The sequence below is a fragment of the Phallusia mammillata genome, chromosome 1 (genome assembly GCF_965637545.1).
Source record: "Phallusia mammillata chromosome 1, kaPhaMamm4.hap1.1, whole genome shotgun sequence".
Taxonomy (NCBI): domain Eukaryota; kingdom Metazoa; phylum Chordata; class Ascidiacea; order Phlebobranchia; family Ascidiidae; genus Phallusia; species Phallusia mammillata.
In genome coordinates, this window is record NC_137252.1 from 24,609,557 (window position 1) to 24,625,245 (window position 15,689).

At 34.8% G+C, this 15,689-nt stretch overlaps 1 protein-coding gene across 2 annotated transcripts; it reads left to right on the forward strand.

Moving 5' to 3' along the window:
- Positions 1-208: 208 nt before the first annotated feature.
- On the forward strand, positions 209-15,587 carry LOC145232256 (regulatory-associated protein of mTOR-like). 2 transcript variants are annotated; one of them, XM_080096837.1, is made up of 31 exons: positions 209-350; positions 420-606; positions 955-1,057; positions 1,266-1,348; positions 1,842-2,000; positions 2,776-2,922; positions 3,144-3,367; positions 3,815-3,915; positions 4,313-4,445; positions 4,689-4,782; positions 5,152-5,253; positions 5,445-5,639; positions 5,789-6,035; positions 6,267-6,364; positions 6,601-6,856; positions 7,301-7,426; positions 8,030-8,182; positions 8,639-8,763; positions 9,489-9,589; positions 9,786-9,897; positions 10,145-10,264; positions 10,512-10,608; positions 10,743-10,857; positions 10,932-11,056; positions 11,765-11,841; positions 11,924-12,061; positions 12,449-12,576; positions 14,281-14,364; positions 14,759-14,887; positions 14,983-15,112; positions 15,359-15,587. In XM_080096837.1, exons 2-31 carry the CDS (start codon positions 439-441, stop codon positions 15,428-15,430), a joined length of 3,942 nt encoding a protein of 1,313 aa, XP_079952963.1. In that variant the 5' UTR covers positions 209-350; positions 420-438; the 3' UTR covers positions 15,431-15,587. The 2 variants fall into 2 exon arrangements, with proteins under 2 accessions (XP_079952963.1, XP_079952953.1); XM_080096827.1 differs by lacking the exon at positions 209-350 and having other exon boundaries at positions 378-606.
- The last annotated feature ends 102 nt before the right edge of the window (positions 15,588-15,689 follow it).

Consider the following 15,689-nt stretch of genomic DNA (forward strand, 5'->3'; position numbering starts at 1 on the left):
TTGCGCCCGGACTTTGGTCATTGCTGTGACGAAAATGTGTTTTTCGTGATTTATTTTGTTTAGTGTGTTCTCACTTCCCTCTGCAAATCTCACCATGAAAAAATGTTTAATTGTGTTTAGTTTGTGTCCCCCAAAAAATATTCTAGCAATTTACCACAATCACATTTGTTTCGCATCAGCAGTACAAACGAAAGTGTACGTTTACTACGCAACATGTACTCAAATGCAATTCATGCTGCCAGTGGCAAGGCACCACCATGGCGCGTTTTATTTAGTAATATTGACATGGTTTTACTAATTTTAGTTTAGATGAGAGAAACTGCAGCCGTGTCGAGTTTTATATAATCTGGGTAAATAGTCAACTTTTTGAATTTAACGAAATGCAATTGCTTTTCAGCAAAATTCAGTTTCATTTTTAGAAAGAACAATTGTGGCAACATGGAAAAGCCTAAGGTTAAAATCACTGAAGACACAAATCCTGATGATGAAAGTGAGATAAGTATTCCAAATGATACTCCAACACCCATTGCATTTCAGGAAAAACAGCATTATGAAAAAATTGTTGGAAGAAGCGAAATGACACAAACTTGGAGAATGAAAGAAAGGGTTGGTCTAAATTTTCACACACAAATTTACCTTATTTATTTAATTTAAGCAAATGTGCATTTTTTAGTTGTTAAAACTATGGTCAAGATCCAAATGTTTAATCTTCGTCAGTGATATCTAATCTGCAAGTAAAGTACATAACAAATGCGTAAAAAATAAGATAAATACTTTTTAATACAAATAAATATTTTTTTAATAGAATTTGTTGTTTAGTTTAAATTTTTTTAAACAAAATTACCTTGATAAAACATTTTTAATCTTTGCACTCTAACTTTTTATTATGTACTGATTATTTACAGCAAACAGAAAATTTTATTGTAAAGGTTAATTGGTGTAACTTACATACAGATGAAAACAGTGAGTGTTGCTCTCGTTCTTTGTTTAAATGTTGGTGTCGACCCTCCAGATGTGGTTAAAACTTCTCCTTGTGCAAGAAAAGAATGCTGGATAGGTCGGTTAAGTTGCTATTGCTCCATTGTTTTCTCAACTAAACATGACACTAAAACCATTTTAAACATTTGTCACAAACAAAATTTTGCAAGAAAAATCTCTGTGTACATGTATGAATAAATGACAATTTTGTTGATATAACTATTTTTAGATCCATTGAGCCACAGCCCACAAAAATAAAGTAATTTTGTTGATATAACTATTTTTAGATCCATTGAGCCACAGCCCACAAAAGGCATTGGATTCAATTGGGAACAGTTTGCAAAAGCAATATGAACGCTGGCAGCCAAGGGTTAGTAAGATGTTTTTAATAGATTTTTCATGAAAAATTTCCAAATTCATACAATCAATTTTTATTTTCTGCTTTGCTTCTGTAAGCTAACACGAAAAAAAGTAAACAGGTTGACAGTAGCTTTGAATAATTGCACAGGTCAAGACACTGAGAATGTCATTTTTCTTTGGATATGTCTTTATAGCTAATGGTGTTTTAAATTAAGTTATGCCACCGTGGAGGCTTCAAATTTTAATTGAAGTGTGGTCAGTAAATACAGAGCAAACAAGTCTAATTATTTATTTTTTCTGAGCAGATTGACATATCTGTTTCTGTAACCTAACAGTATGGATAGAATCTCTTGCAAACATTTTTTCGATGGCAACTTATTCAAAACTAAAAACTTCTGTAAAGATTCCACACCCCTGTTCTGAAGAATAGTCTTAGAAAAGCAGTTCTAATGTTAAAACTATTGTTATTCTCATTGATTTGCTAACATATGTTTTGTTTTTAGGCAAGATACAAGCAGAGTCTTGATCCAACAGTAGAAGACATAAAGCGACTTTGCACATCCCTTAGGCGTAATGCTAAAGAGGAAAGAGTTTTGTGTCACTATAATGGACATGGAGTTCCAAGACCTACTACGAATGGAGAAATTTGGGTGTTTAACAAGGTAACTAAAATTTAAAAGTATTTATAAAAAAATTTTTGTTTATTTGAACAAATTTTAAAGCAGCAATTTTTTTTACTATTATTCAGTGTTTAATATACATAACAATATGAGATGTTAGTAACAGGAGTAATTAGGCAAAAATGTGTTTTCCTAGAAAACAAACATTATAAATTTCTGAAATTTTCTCGGTGCAACCCTGATAACAGCACTTAGTTAACCATTGCCTACTGCTACAATGTATTTTATGACTTGTTGTTGCAGTTATATAGTGACCTAGATTGCATTTAAACAATTCTACCGTTTTTTTAAACACTCTCTATTGTGTGTTTGATGTTTGTATTAGTATGTTTATGAAAACATTGCAAAAAAATGCCTAAAGTGTGTCAAGTAACTTTATGTTAAAAGCTAAGAATTTTTTTTGTGTACTTTAGGAGGGGATCTGGTAACACTGGACCACACAAAATCATTGATTATTAAGTGTTTTGTAATAATGAGTTTAAGTTTACTAATGTAACAATTAAATTGAAACATGTCACTTTCATTTTTATGAACAATTGGCTTGTGATCTACATGCAAATTTAATACAATAAGTTTGTGCATGCAGTTAGAAATGGAGGAAGTGCTAAAACGACTGTAGGCATTAAGTCATCAGACATTCCATGAACAATCCCAAAATGCCTGCTCTGATTCACCATTGTTTATCTTTTGGCTAAAGTTCAGCCAAAAATGTACACTAACGTACAAACCACTGTTAACAATATTTATTTTGTTACAGACCTACACACAGTACATTCCTTTGTCAATATATGACCTGCAATCTTGGATGGGCAGCCCTTCAATCTTTGTGTATGATTGTTCATGTGCAGGTCTCATAGTTAGTTCGTTCAAATCGTTTGCTGATCAACGACAACAAGACATGAAGGTAGAAGTGTTGCTCAAAATAACTGCCATTCAACATAATATACTTGTCAAGTAGTTAAATGTATGTTTATTTTGCAATCCAGGTCAACTTTTAGTATTTTTCAACACCGAAATAAAAAACTTTTTGAAATAATACTGAAAAAAGCTTGATTTTGCTTCAAAGTTATACATATAGATTTTGTCACCCACTTTAAGGGTAAAACTTGCATTTATAACCTGCAGATGAATGGAGGGCGCTTATCACCGGGGGCAACAATGTGTGATGTTCGGAACTGCATACAATTGGCTGCCTGTTCAGCAACTCAGCTTCTTCCAATGAACCCAGAACTTCCAGCTGATCTTTTCACAGCTTGTCTCACCACACCAATAAAGATCGCCCTCCAGTGGTTCTGTCACCAGCGGCAAGATTCTCTTTCTCCTGGCGTGACACTTGACCTAATTGAAAAGTATGTAAAGTTTTTATTTAAATAACTTCTTGGTTAAATTAATTGTTTAATTAAACTAAATTGGCTAGAGTTATGAGTAGAAATAAATGAGCTTTTGCTGGCAGGCATAATGTATAAACGAGTATTGCTCTTCCAGCAGTTTTTACTACAATATTCGCCGTTCAACGCCCCATACACAAACTTCGATTTGAAATGTTTACAGCAAATTTGTGGTTTAAAATTTAGAAAACTAAATCGAAATTTTATAATATTTTGGCAGAATATTTTATGATTTACACAACATTTTTGAATGATTTGAACAATAAGCTGGTTTTAAACACTTATTGTTAATTTGACCTTTGTCGTGTTTTATGTGTTGTTACATGTTATCTCCCATGTCATCACTTTAATTTATATTATACAGCACAAAATTTAATTTCTGCAATTTTACTGTGCCCTTCCTTTTAGAATTCCAGGTCGATTAAATGATAGAAGAACTCCACTTGGTGAATTAAACTGGATATTTACTGCCATTACTGACACAATTGCCTGGAATACATTGCCAAGAGGTACTACTCATTACATCTCCTATGAAATTGCCATTACTATTCTTGAACATTAAAATATTTTTTTTGCTGTTGTTACCAAACAATTTTTATTGCTTGGTCTTACACTATGAGTAATTATGTATCTGATGTTGAATGAAGATATTGGTGTTCAAAATGTGTGTATAGGTTTCTCCTTCTAAAATTTTGCCAAGATTGTTGAGTGGTTAGTCGTTAGAGTAATCATCTTGTGCTCACAAGGTTGCTGGTTCTAATCCCATCTTAACTACTTGTGTCTCTAATAACAAAAAAACTAAGTGACATTGGTCCGCCGCAAAGGAACCTAATGTCGCCCACTACTAAATGCTATAAAAGAAAAAACAATTAATTTTAACAGTAAAATGTTTTTGTGTGTTTGTAGAGTTGTTTCAAAAACTGTTTCGTCAAGATTTGCTTGTTGCAAGTTTATTCCGTAATTTCTTGCTTGCTGAAAGAATCATGAGATCATATAAATGCACGCCTGTTTCTCAACCAGCTTTGCCACCTACTTTCAGGTAAACTTTATTTCCCGTATTTTTTAACATTTTGTTCTCTTGTAATGAATATTTTGCAGTCAATGTTAAGTTTTAAGGTTAACCTTTATGCACTAGCGTGAAATATATTAACTGCATGTAAACTTTAAGGTGGTTGTACAAACTGTGCAGTTGCTTAAAAGTGAATTGAATCGATACAAACTTACCCATGCCAGCAAAGTATTTTGAGGTTTAAGTCATGAAATATTCATGTTTCATTTTCAGGCACCCAATGTGGGTGGCCTGGGACCATGCAGTTGAAGTTTGTTTATCTCAACTACCTCTTATGCTTGCCGAAGAATCAACCTACGTTTTCAAGGTGTGTGATACAGATTTAACATACTACTAACTTTTAGATCTATTAGGACTAAGGAAAAATTGGACTGGGTTTTGATATCATTTTGATAATTAATTTTCCAACCAGTAACCTAGTGGGACATGGGTTTTCACTTTTCAGGGTGTCTGTAAATGCCATAAAAGCATTTTACACTTAATCTGGTCAATGCAATAAACATTGGTCCCACTGTGCTGGACCATTTAAAGATGCTATTGTTTGCTTTTTTGCAGAACTTTTACGACAAAACACTCTAAACTTTATTGCTCAAAATTTCTTATCTGAAAGGACACCACATTTTTTGCTATGTATATCCAAACTTGCACTTTTTTTATTTATCCTTAAAATTTTTAGAACTCTCCTTTCTTTGCTCAACATCTTACAGCTTTTCAAGTTTGGCTGTCACTTGGTGTGGAGGGACGTGACCCACCTGAGCAACTTCCTATTGTGTTACAGGTACACACTTTTCAACTCATTACTTTACTCGAATATTTACTAAAATAAAAGTTTTTGTGACCAAACTTGTTTGTTTTTGATGTTTATCGAGGTTTTGCCATCTCAAATGGCTTTGTTTTGCCATCTCAAAACAGTAAATTGGTTCAATTTTTAATACAATATTGATTGTAACCTCTTTTCATCAAAAACAGGTTCTGTTAAGTCAAGTTCATCGACTTCGTGCCCTTGACCTTCTTGGACGTTTTCTTGACCTTGGCCCATGGGCTGTGAGTCTGGCCCTCTCAGTTGGAATTTTTCCATATGTGTTAAAACTCCTGCAAAGTCTAGCAAAGGAATTGCGACCATTGCTGGTGTTTATATGGGCCAAAATACTTGCTGTTGACAGCGTAAGTGTTTTTTTAATTTATTGTTATGTTTTTTGTTTTTTTGAAACTGAAAAGACCTTTGTGTAACCTCTAATCCTTAATCTCAACTTTTAATTTTGCATAACATCCATTTTATCTGTTTTTTTTGCCAAACCTTTGTTTTTTCATAGACATGTCAAGGTGACCTTGTGAAAGATGGTGGTCACCAATATTTTCTTCGCGCTTTGCAAGACCCACAAATGTCAGCATCACATAGGACAATGGCAGCATTTGTATTAGCCGAGGTTGTCAATGGCAACTCAGCAGGCCAAGAAGCTTGTCTCACTCGAAATATTGTGTCTATCTGTCTGGGACAACTTGATGATGAAACAATAGTTACAAACCCAAAGTTGAAACAATGGGTGGCAATTTGTTTAGGTAGGTGCTTATTTTTTGTCTGAAATTGGTGTAGTAAATCACTTACAAGAATATTAAATTGTGCATCTGTTATATTTTCTGGAAATCTTTGTGAACTGTTTTGGACGGAAAATTTGAACTGAGCTATGTACTGTGTTCAATAGCATTGGTGAAGGGTTTTCATGTTTGGAAGTAACCCTTTAGAGCTGCGATTTAAATAAAAATATATTTTGAAAGTCATTTTTATTGCAGGTCGAGTTTGGACAAATTATGATGAGGCTCGATGGAGAGGAGTAAGAGATCAAGCTCATGAGCGATTGTATGAGTTACTTAATGACCCACAACCTGAGGTAAATTATTATTGCATTTTAGAAATTCTCATGTTCACTTGTTGCAGTAAAGGACGAAATTTGTCAATTAAGCCCATTTCTTACCAAGTGTGTATTAGTTGAATCAACAATTTTCAAAGCTATAATGCTCGTGTCTGTTCTATTTTTCCTATTCTACAAATTTACCTCTTATGAACCTGATATTTGCCTGTGGTGCTTATCTGCTTTATTAATCACAACAACATTTATTTTTAAAGGTACGAACTGCTGCAGTTTTTGCGCTTGGTACATTTGTTGACAACCAGCCTGACTCTGGAAGCGATCATGCTGCACATGTTAACCAGGCCGTCGGTGCCACTCTAACTCCACTGCAACGTCGAGAGGCAAGTGTCCTTGTCCGTTGTGAACTCACTTGTGCCCTCCAGCGGCTGGTGGCATGTTATGATAGCAGTTTTGCTACCATTGCTTTCCGTTTTGTGGAAGAAGAAAAGAACTTGGAACTAACACAATCTGGTGAGTTTTTAAAGCAACGCCTTAGCTGAAGGTTAAGCTTATTGCCTTTAAGTAGGCCTTTGAACCTAAACAAAACTAAAAATTATGTGTTTTTTATTAATAAAGTTTTATTTTAGAAAAGCTTTTCTTTTGTATCTGCTTATCTCAGTTATATTAATTTATGCCAAAATTTTGGTTAACACTATTTTAGACTAGACGAAAAGTTTTTGTGCGCCACATTTCTGAATTAATAATAAACAAAATTTATGAGCTGCTGGTAAACAAGGCTGTATTTTACAGTATTTGAAGTAGTGGACAAAGCTTAATAAACATCTACAGGTACAGTGTTTAAAGCAGCTATACATGAGCTGATTCTGAAGCTGACCACACTGGAGATTTTACTCACCAGTTTCTGTAAAAAGCACTGGAAAACGGCAAATAAAAACATATTTTTGCGTAATGCAGGGGGAAAAATTCGCACCCGAAATACTTCAACGAGCAGCTCATCCTACCAGGGATCTCGAACCTCCCGCTCATCCAATGAAGTTTATCTTTATCCACCAGCAAATTATCCATCCATGGTTAAACAAGGTAAAGGCAGAAATATATCTTTACAGTTTATAAGAGGAATTTATTTGTCTAGCTTTTTAATATATCTGCATATTCCTTTTTTGTATTGGTAAGTAATTAATCGGTCACAGTAGAATTACAAGCTGTACAAAATCACTTTTAAAATTGTGTCATTCAAATGTCGATAAAAACTGGCCCAAAAATTGTAATTTATTTAGATAGACCAGTGGACCTTATGTTTTGTTTCAATCAGATTTGTATATTACATTACAAAAATCTGGAGCCATTGACTACTGTTGGGTCAACCCAGTGGTGGGATTCAGCCGGTTCGCACTGATTCTATAGAACCATCTCATGAAATTTTATGAGATCAGCGAAGCGGTTAGCAATACTGGTTACTGTCAATGGACTTTTTGTAACAGAACTGGGTGAAAAATATGACTTTTGTGATAGAACCGACTGACAAAAAAAAATTGAATTCCACCACTGGGTCAACCCCATAAAAGCACCCTTTACCAGCAAATTTCCATGAGTGAACTTTTTTTTGTTTTATTTTGAAGCCTATATGCAACTGCTTAAAAAAATTGTAATCCCTTGCATGATAACCAAATTTGTTTTGCACAGGGGCTGGTGACAGTTTATCAATATCACCCAATGTGTCAGAAAACAACCAATCATCTGTGTCTGCCTCATTTAATGAAGTTGGTCAAACTTTAACACCAGAAAGAATACAACGGCTAAGAAAAATCTCTCTGTCTAATGTTCCATTTAACGCAAGTACGTTTTCGATTTTGCTTGACTTTCAGGCAGACTAAACACAGTTTAGCAGCAGAACCACAGTAAAAATAAATTGCATCTAGTGTTACTCACCAACCCTGTTTTAATGTGATTTCCTGGCTAAATTATATTTTCAGATACAGGGATTTTGGTTTTAGTTCCTGAGAACACAGCAACAAATCAAATTATGTTTTTATTCTTGAGACATTTTTTTTTTAAATAATTAATAGTAAGACATTTTAAGATCATTAATTAGATAAGTTCGCATTTTTTATGAGAGTGTAGGAATATTTTGCAAATCGTGCTGTTTAATGGTTTAAAACAATATGATTTTTGTCGTTGAATTTTTCTGAATTGTTTTTTGTAAGCTTTTCCTAAAATATGAATTGGACTTAACAATGGCAAAGTATTTCCAGAGATTTCTTTTACTCATCTCCAATAAACTTGACATTACAGATTCCGCTTACAGTTCAGTTAATGCCAACATTTGGAAAGTCCTCTTATCATTAGCAGCTGATCCTCATCCTGAAGTAGCAATTCTTGCTGTATCAGTTGTAACTTCGATTATGGAGAGAGTTGCAGTGAGTTTAATAACCCATGTTAATAGGCATGAAAATTACAATTACCTGAATACAAAATATTTAAAATGTAAATTATAATTGGTTTAAATAGAATAGTAAGTGTTCAATCTGTCCTTAGAACCAATTTCCTCTGTTTTTTTAGTAATTGTATTGATTACATATTCTTTATTCTAAAGGTTTTTAATGAGCAACTCCATACTAATAAGTGGAAATTATAGTGGTGTAATTTTTGTTTCATCATTGTACGCCAGGGGTGTGCAACCTGCGGCCCGTGGGCCAAATGCAGCCCCTGAATAAAGGTTGTGCGGCCCGCAGAGACGCCTGGATTTCAATTGTACTTGCAAATGACTCCAACTATTATATATTTTTGAGCAGATTAATGCGCCCTGTGCTATTTTTCTGCCACCAGACAATATGTGGCTAGAATCAAATGCGAATTTACTTGGAGTTTAGCATATTTGGTATGCAAAAAAGTTAAATCACCTTGTGTTATTCACAGGTACGGCCCGCGATCTAATTTTGGCAATTGTATTTGGCCCCACAGTAACAAAGGTTGCACACCCCTGTTTTACGCCATCCCTATTGAAGACGTAATAGATCTCCTAAGTACACCCATAAGACAAGGCACAGAAAAATCTATGTTCAACTTAATATGTATTTCAACTACACTTCTTTATTTCCTGTATTCAAGGATAAAAATATTTATTTTTTATTTCCAATATAAGCTGATGGCAAAAAATCAAAACACAAGATATTGTGGAGATGGAAAAGGGACTTCCCCACAAAATAGTCCCAAGTCAAGAAGAAAGGTTTCATTTAATGAAGGGTAGGTAACGGGATGTACAAATGTGTATAGTATCCACTGTTTCAGTTTAGCATTCCTCATATTTGTTATAGTTTTACCACTTACACAAAAATAGTAAGGGTTTTTATAGGGGTTGTAATAATACTATTTCATGATTGTATGACTTATATGCTATTTATGATTAAATATGGAATTGTAAAAACTGTATTATGTCTAGTGAGGGGACATCACCTGCCAAATCGTCTCAGTCAATCCTTCCCATTCATTTAACTCCTTACCCAAGGACAAGAAAAGTGTTTGAGAAAGGACCAGAAAAACCTGTTGGTGGGGTAAGTTTAATATGTCTCCTGCTTGTAGATTGATTTTATGGACATTTACTGATCATCAGATTTAGCTTGGTTAGTAACCAAAAAGCAAAAAAATACTTGTTATTAATCATGGCATGAACATTTGTCAAAACCTAAAACAAAAAAGCATGGCACTTCTTATGGATACCTAGGCCATTTTTATCCAATACTTGATTTTGCTTCTTAGCCTAAACTGTATAAACAAAAAGTTGATATGTGTTGTGTTTAGATATTTCGAGCATCAGAAGTTCCTACTACTATGATCAACCTGATACAAGATCGAGTTATCTCGACAGATTTTTGTGGGTGGAGTGCATCAGAGTTTGCGGAGCCAACTACAAAAGTAAAGGTATGTACACCAAAGTTACTGGCTACAAATGCCCTTGAGTGTTGTTAGCAATAAACTTTGATTTGTTGCAGCAATAGACTAACGATTTTTTTGGAATAAATTTTGCTTGTCTACAGCTTGTGGTAAAGAATAAGACTTTTTGATAAAATTGACTGTATTGCAATTGAAAAATGTCTTTTGTAAAACATTTGTATTTGGGCCACAGTAATCTTTCATGGTCCAAACTATTCTATTATCATTCTACCAGGAGACAACAATAAATGGAGTTTTACTTCAAAAATCACAAGGTTTAGATAAAAGTTACCAAGCTCGAAACAATGGAGACTTTTCTCATCAAAAAATGGGTAATTTGTTTTTGCAAGTTTTCATATTGTTGCCTTTTAAAAATTTTTACATCATAAAATGCAGGTTTAGTTGTGACTTTGTGGAAACAAGTTTTAATGATTTTAAAAGGATTTTTTTATCATGTAACTTACAGATTTGACACGGTTGGGTGATCAGCAGTTTTTTAACAAGAATCCTCAGCAAGCAATCGCTGTAAAATTTCACCCACACAACAAAACGTTATTGGCTGCAGACAGATATGGAATCAGGTGAAAAAATAATAAACGATATTGTCATTGGATGCATTATAGTTGTTGTTATAAATTCTGTTTTAATTCTTTAGTATGTGGGAGTGGGAAAGTGGACAACGCAAGTCTTACATGAAGAATAACAACCCGATGATGAGCAGTATAACTTGTTTGCATTTTATTAACCTCCATATCCAACCCATGCTTATGGTTGGGACAGGTCAGTGCCAATCTATACTTTAACCCAGTGGTTCCCAACCTTTTTTGTTACATTCCTCCCTTTGCCCATTTTCGAACTATTCATTCCTCCCCTTAAGACGAAAAACAAATATAACATAAAAAATTATAGCAATTTGAAATAGACCTTATAATTAGGGATGTCCATTTCAGAATCCTTTACAACCGGTTCGCAATGTGAACCGAGTTCAAATTATAATGGACATAATAATGTATACACAAAAATATTCTGTAACATTTCCAATGTAAAAAAATTTTCCAAGTTTTTTCGAAATTCCTCCCCTGAACTTATAAATTCCTCCCCGGTTGGGAACCACTGCTTTAACTTGTTGTGTATTGCGCCTCCACCTGAAAAGGTTTGCCACTGAACAACTCACCCTTTAATTAACAAGATTGTATTTCTAAATCGGTGGCTACAAAACGGTTTAAAGGCTGATATCAAGTCCTCTTTAGTATGTAAAATGAAGTAAACAAGTGTGCATACAGCACAACCTGCTTCTGTGTTGACAGTGCACACTAATTTACCCTTATGTCTCAACAGTGCAGCTGGAAGACATTGGCTGTTTATGCCAGTGTAGTCGGGCTATAGCACCCCAGTTTCGTTTGTGCTTAGTTGTGTAAAAACTCTTGAACCACTTGTTAAGCCTAATGTGTGTACAATACAATTGTAAACAAACCTTCATGTATGCAGATGACGGATGTGTTCGTGTATGGAAGAATTGTTGCAGTGATGGAGGAAGTAAACCTGAACTTGTGACAGCTTGGCAGGTGAAAACCTTTTGAATCTTAACATCAAATAGCTGCCACACATTAGTTGGATAAACATGTGATGTGTTTGTTATATTTTCAGGCAATATCTGATAATGTTCCTTCATCACGTGGTTCAGGAATAACAATGAGCTGGTACCAAGATAAATTACAACTGTTTGCTGCAGGGGACTCAAGACATCTCCATATATGGGATGTCAAGCATGAGAGGAAGGTCCAGGTAAGGGTTTGGACATAATTTTGTATTTGGACATTGCACCATAAATGCTATTTGCATCAACCAAATATTGTGTCACTGATCTAGCCCAGTAACACTGATGATGGTGTGAGCATTTTTTTACATGTGAACAATAAAACATGTCACTTTATACCTCTATTTTGACATTATATTCCTAAAAACTAAGCCATATTTTTGAGTTTTGAAATATCCTTTTAGTATTTATATTTTTCGAGGTATCATTTAAGTGCTCAAGCACAGAAGCCCAATTGATTCAAGCAAAGCATTTGTTTAACCAATTTTTCATTTTACTGTATTTTAAAATTATGTCAATTATAAAAGCTGAACTGTGCAATACATTGTCAACTTACTACATGTTTTATCATCCAGGAGTTACTGACTGGGGCTGAAAGTTGTGTTACCAGTTTATCCCATAGTGATACTCATAATATATTATCAGCTGGATGTGGTGATGGAACAATAAGGTTATTTGACACAAGGGAATTTTACTTAAACAGGTACAACTTATAAAGGGCATTTTGTTTTGTTATACTGTGGCTTAACATTTCCTTGTTTTTTAATTATGGGTCCCCTTCAGGGAAGGGGACACATATTGTTTTTGTCCGTATTTCTTTTTTCTGTCTAACGCTGGTTTGTGAGACGCATTTGGTCAAGAAAGAGTGCTTTAAATTTATTCAAATTTACAGAGATGTTAGTTAATAATCCAAATTTGATCCTCCTGAAGTTTGACCTCGATTGACCCAGCGGTGCACCCACAGGCCCCCAAAACGTAATTTTTTTAAAACGGCTGTACTGACTAAAGTACAGCGTCTTGGAGTTTCTTGCTTTGTTGTTTGGTGCAATGTAAGGTTTTTTAAAGAATTTTCTATCTTTTTTTTTGGATTCACCCATTTCACCCTTTAAACACCAAAATAATCGGTTTTAGTTTTAAGGCAGAAATATAAGCCCTATGGTGCAGAAATATTTGTAAAAAATAACAATTGTTTAAGCAGGGTATTCGTTTAGTATTTAAAATTTTGCCAGACGCCATTACAACCCACAATATGTGTACGCTATCAGTCAGAAGTCCCAAGGGAGGAATTCACTGGTTTACGATTAAGGCGGCAGAGCGGGAGTGCTCAGCTTGACGTCCGGACAGACGTTTTACGAGACAGTCGTTTGGGTGATTAGAAATCAGCTGTTTTTTGTGCAGCAATGTTGTGTCGTTTTATTGAGTTATCACGCGCATTTTCAGTTTTGGCGAAGGTTTAACACCTAAGACGTAATTTAAACTCGATAAACGTACTTCGGTTTCGTTTATGTCAGGCAAAACGTCGTTGATCAAAAAAAATATGAAAAAATAAACTTAACTTTTTCAAACGCCGCGATAAATGGTCTTTAAATTCTCGTTGTCAGCTTGGCCGTCGCATAACCACGGGTCATTAAAGGTCAACTTGTAGGCATTACAACACAGTTAAGAATTTTACGTCATAACGTATCTTCTTTATTTTTGACAAATCAATTCAAGAATCAGTACTTAAGTGATGTATAAATTAGGCTGAACGGTATTGTTACACACCAATTACTGCATACTGTTAAAAACAGTGTCAAAAGGTCATTAAACGGTCGTTTTTGCGAAACAAAATTAAGTGAAAAACAAGTTGTTATGTATACCTTTGTAGCACACGACTTTTTTATATAGTGTCTAATATAACAGTTAAGGCTTTCTAGGAAAATATGTGTTTAAAAACTGAACTTGAACGACAATATCAAGGTCAAAGCAAGAGATTAAATTCAAAGTATTTTCCCCGTTCTTTTTTCACCGATTTTTTGTAATTATATGACAATAATGATGCAAAAAGAATACGGACAAAAACTTTTAAAGTTAAGTTAATGCTTTGTAAAAAAATTGTCCTTAAGAATCTAAAAATAACCGCAACATAGGTTTAACGTAAATCCGCATAAACGCGCGTGTGGGGACCCATTCGTTTTTGCTTGCAAAAACAATCATATGTGTAGATCAAAAGATGTGTCATCAAAAACAGCGATGCTCGGTACCGAGTACTCGGGTTCTGGCTCGGATCGGCCCATCCCTATCATCTAACAATTTTTAATTTGTATTAATCTGTCAATATTAATTATTTTTTCCTGAATTTTTCTTTCAATGTCTTATTCATTAAACTATTTTGGAATGACGGCTTTAAACAAAGTTTATTTTCCAGCAAACATCAGAAAGTGATTCAGGCTCATGATACTTGGGTGATTAACTCAACTTTTCTCCAACATGACTTTCTGCTGACAGCGAGGTATGTAAACCATAGCAAACCAATGCTAAGTTTGGACAGAACTAAACCAAAATCTGTTTATTGTAAGCTTTGGAACTGTTCCTTTTTTGTTAATGCTTGTACCCGTTTTTGCATCCAATTCCACTTTTGCATCCAAGTGTATTTCCATCTGTAGCAATAAAACAGTTTTCATTCTACAACTCTACCATACAAAGTAGGTCAGGCTCATTGAAGGCGTCATGCAAAATATGTGGGAATGCTTGGGGACCGGCTGATTTGGTATGACGCCTTCAATGGGCCTGGCTATGATTTGTAAATTAGTGTGCTGTAATCGCTGGTCTGCATGAACGCTTCCGGGCTGATCCCAGTGCTGCATTTATGTTCATCTTAACATTCTACGATACTTTACTCATAGTGAGCAGGGCGACATTAAACTGTGGGATGTAAGGAAAATGGGCAAAGAAGCTTATCGTACAATTCGAAACCATAAAGCTGGCAGTGTTAGATTTGTTGATGTCCATCCCAATCTTCCTGTAATTGCCTGGTAAGTATAATTCACATGTTAACATAACAAATCATCTGGGTGGATTGGATGCAAAGCTATTTGGAATTACCAATGTTTATGCTTGCTCCACCTAGCGGTACAGCCACACCGTCCATCAACTTCCTCGGTATAGATGGTGAAGAATTATGTGGCGTGAAATACTATGATGGCTTTCTCGGTCAACGAATAGGTCAAGTCACTTGCATGACCTTTCACCCTTGGCTCGTAAGTATCACGTTCGTTGTTGTTCGTTACGGTGTAAAAATGATTGCATTTTCGCTGAGTTGGCTGGTGATTATGGTCGTCTCAAAAGTAAACAACGGCTAGCTGTGGTTTAAATTATGAAATCATTTGTTATTACATAAACTAAATAATTCTCTTCTGGCAGTTATATTGTTTTACCGACGTTTCAACAAGGTAATAACCTTCAAGAAGTGTCATTATCCTGATAAAAAAAAACTTTTGTTTCAGGCCACATTAGCTGTGGGAACTGCCGACTCGAATCTCACAGTTTACTCTGGAGAGTCAAAAGGTTCAACGTAACAAAAACCTTTATGGCCTCATTGACGTAGCACGATCTGTTGGTCACAGCAATTTTGTACCTTCAGAAAAATCATTTTTCTCGTTTTAGTAATTTATGAATTGCGCTGTTCCTGTGGTGAAATGCACTAAGTTGAAATACATCATTACTTACAAATGACAGTTGGTATTTGTGCTAGAGTTTTCCTGCAGGGGACTCATATTGCTTTGTCTGTATTTTTTATTCTTATCTTTTTTTAAAGGTTTTGACAACCAAGAGTGG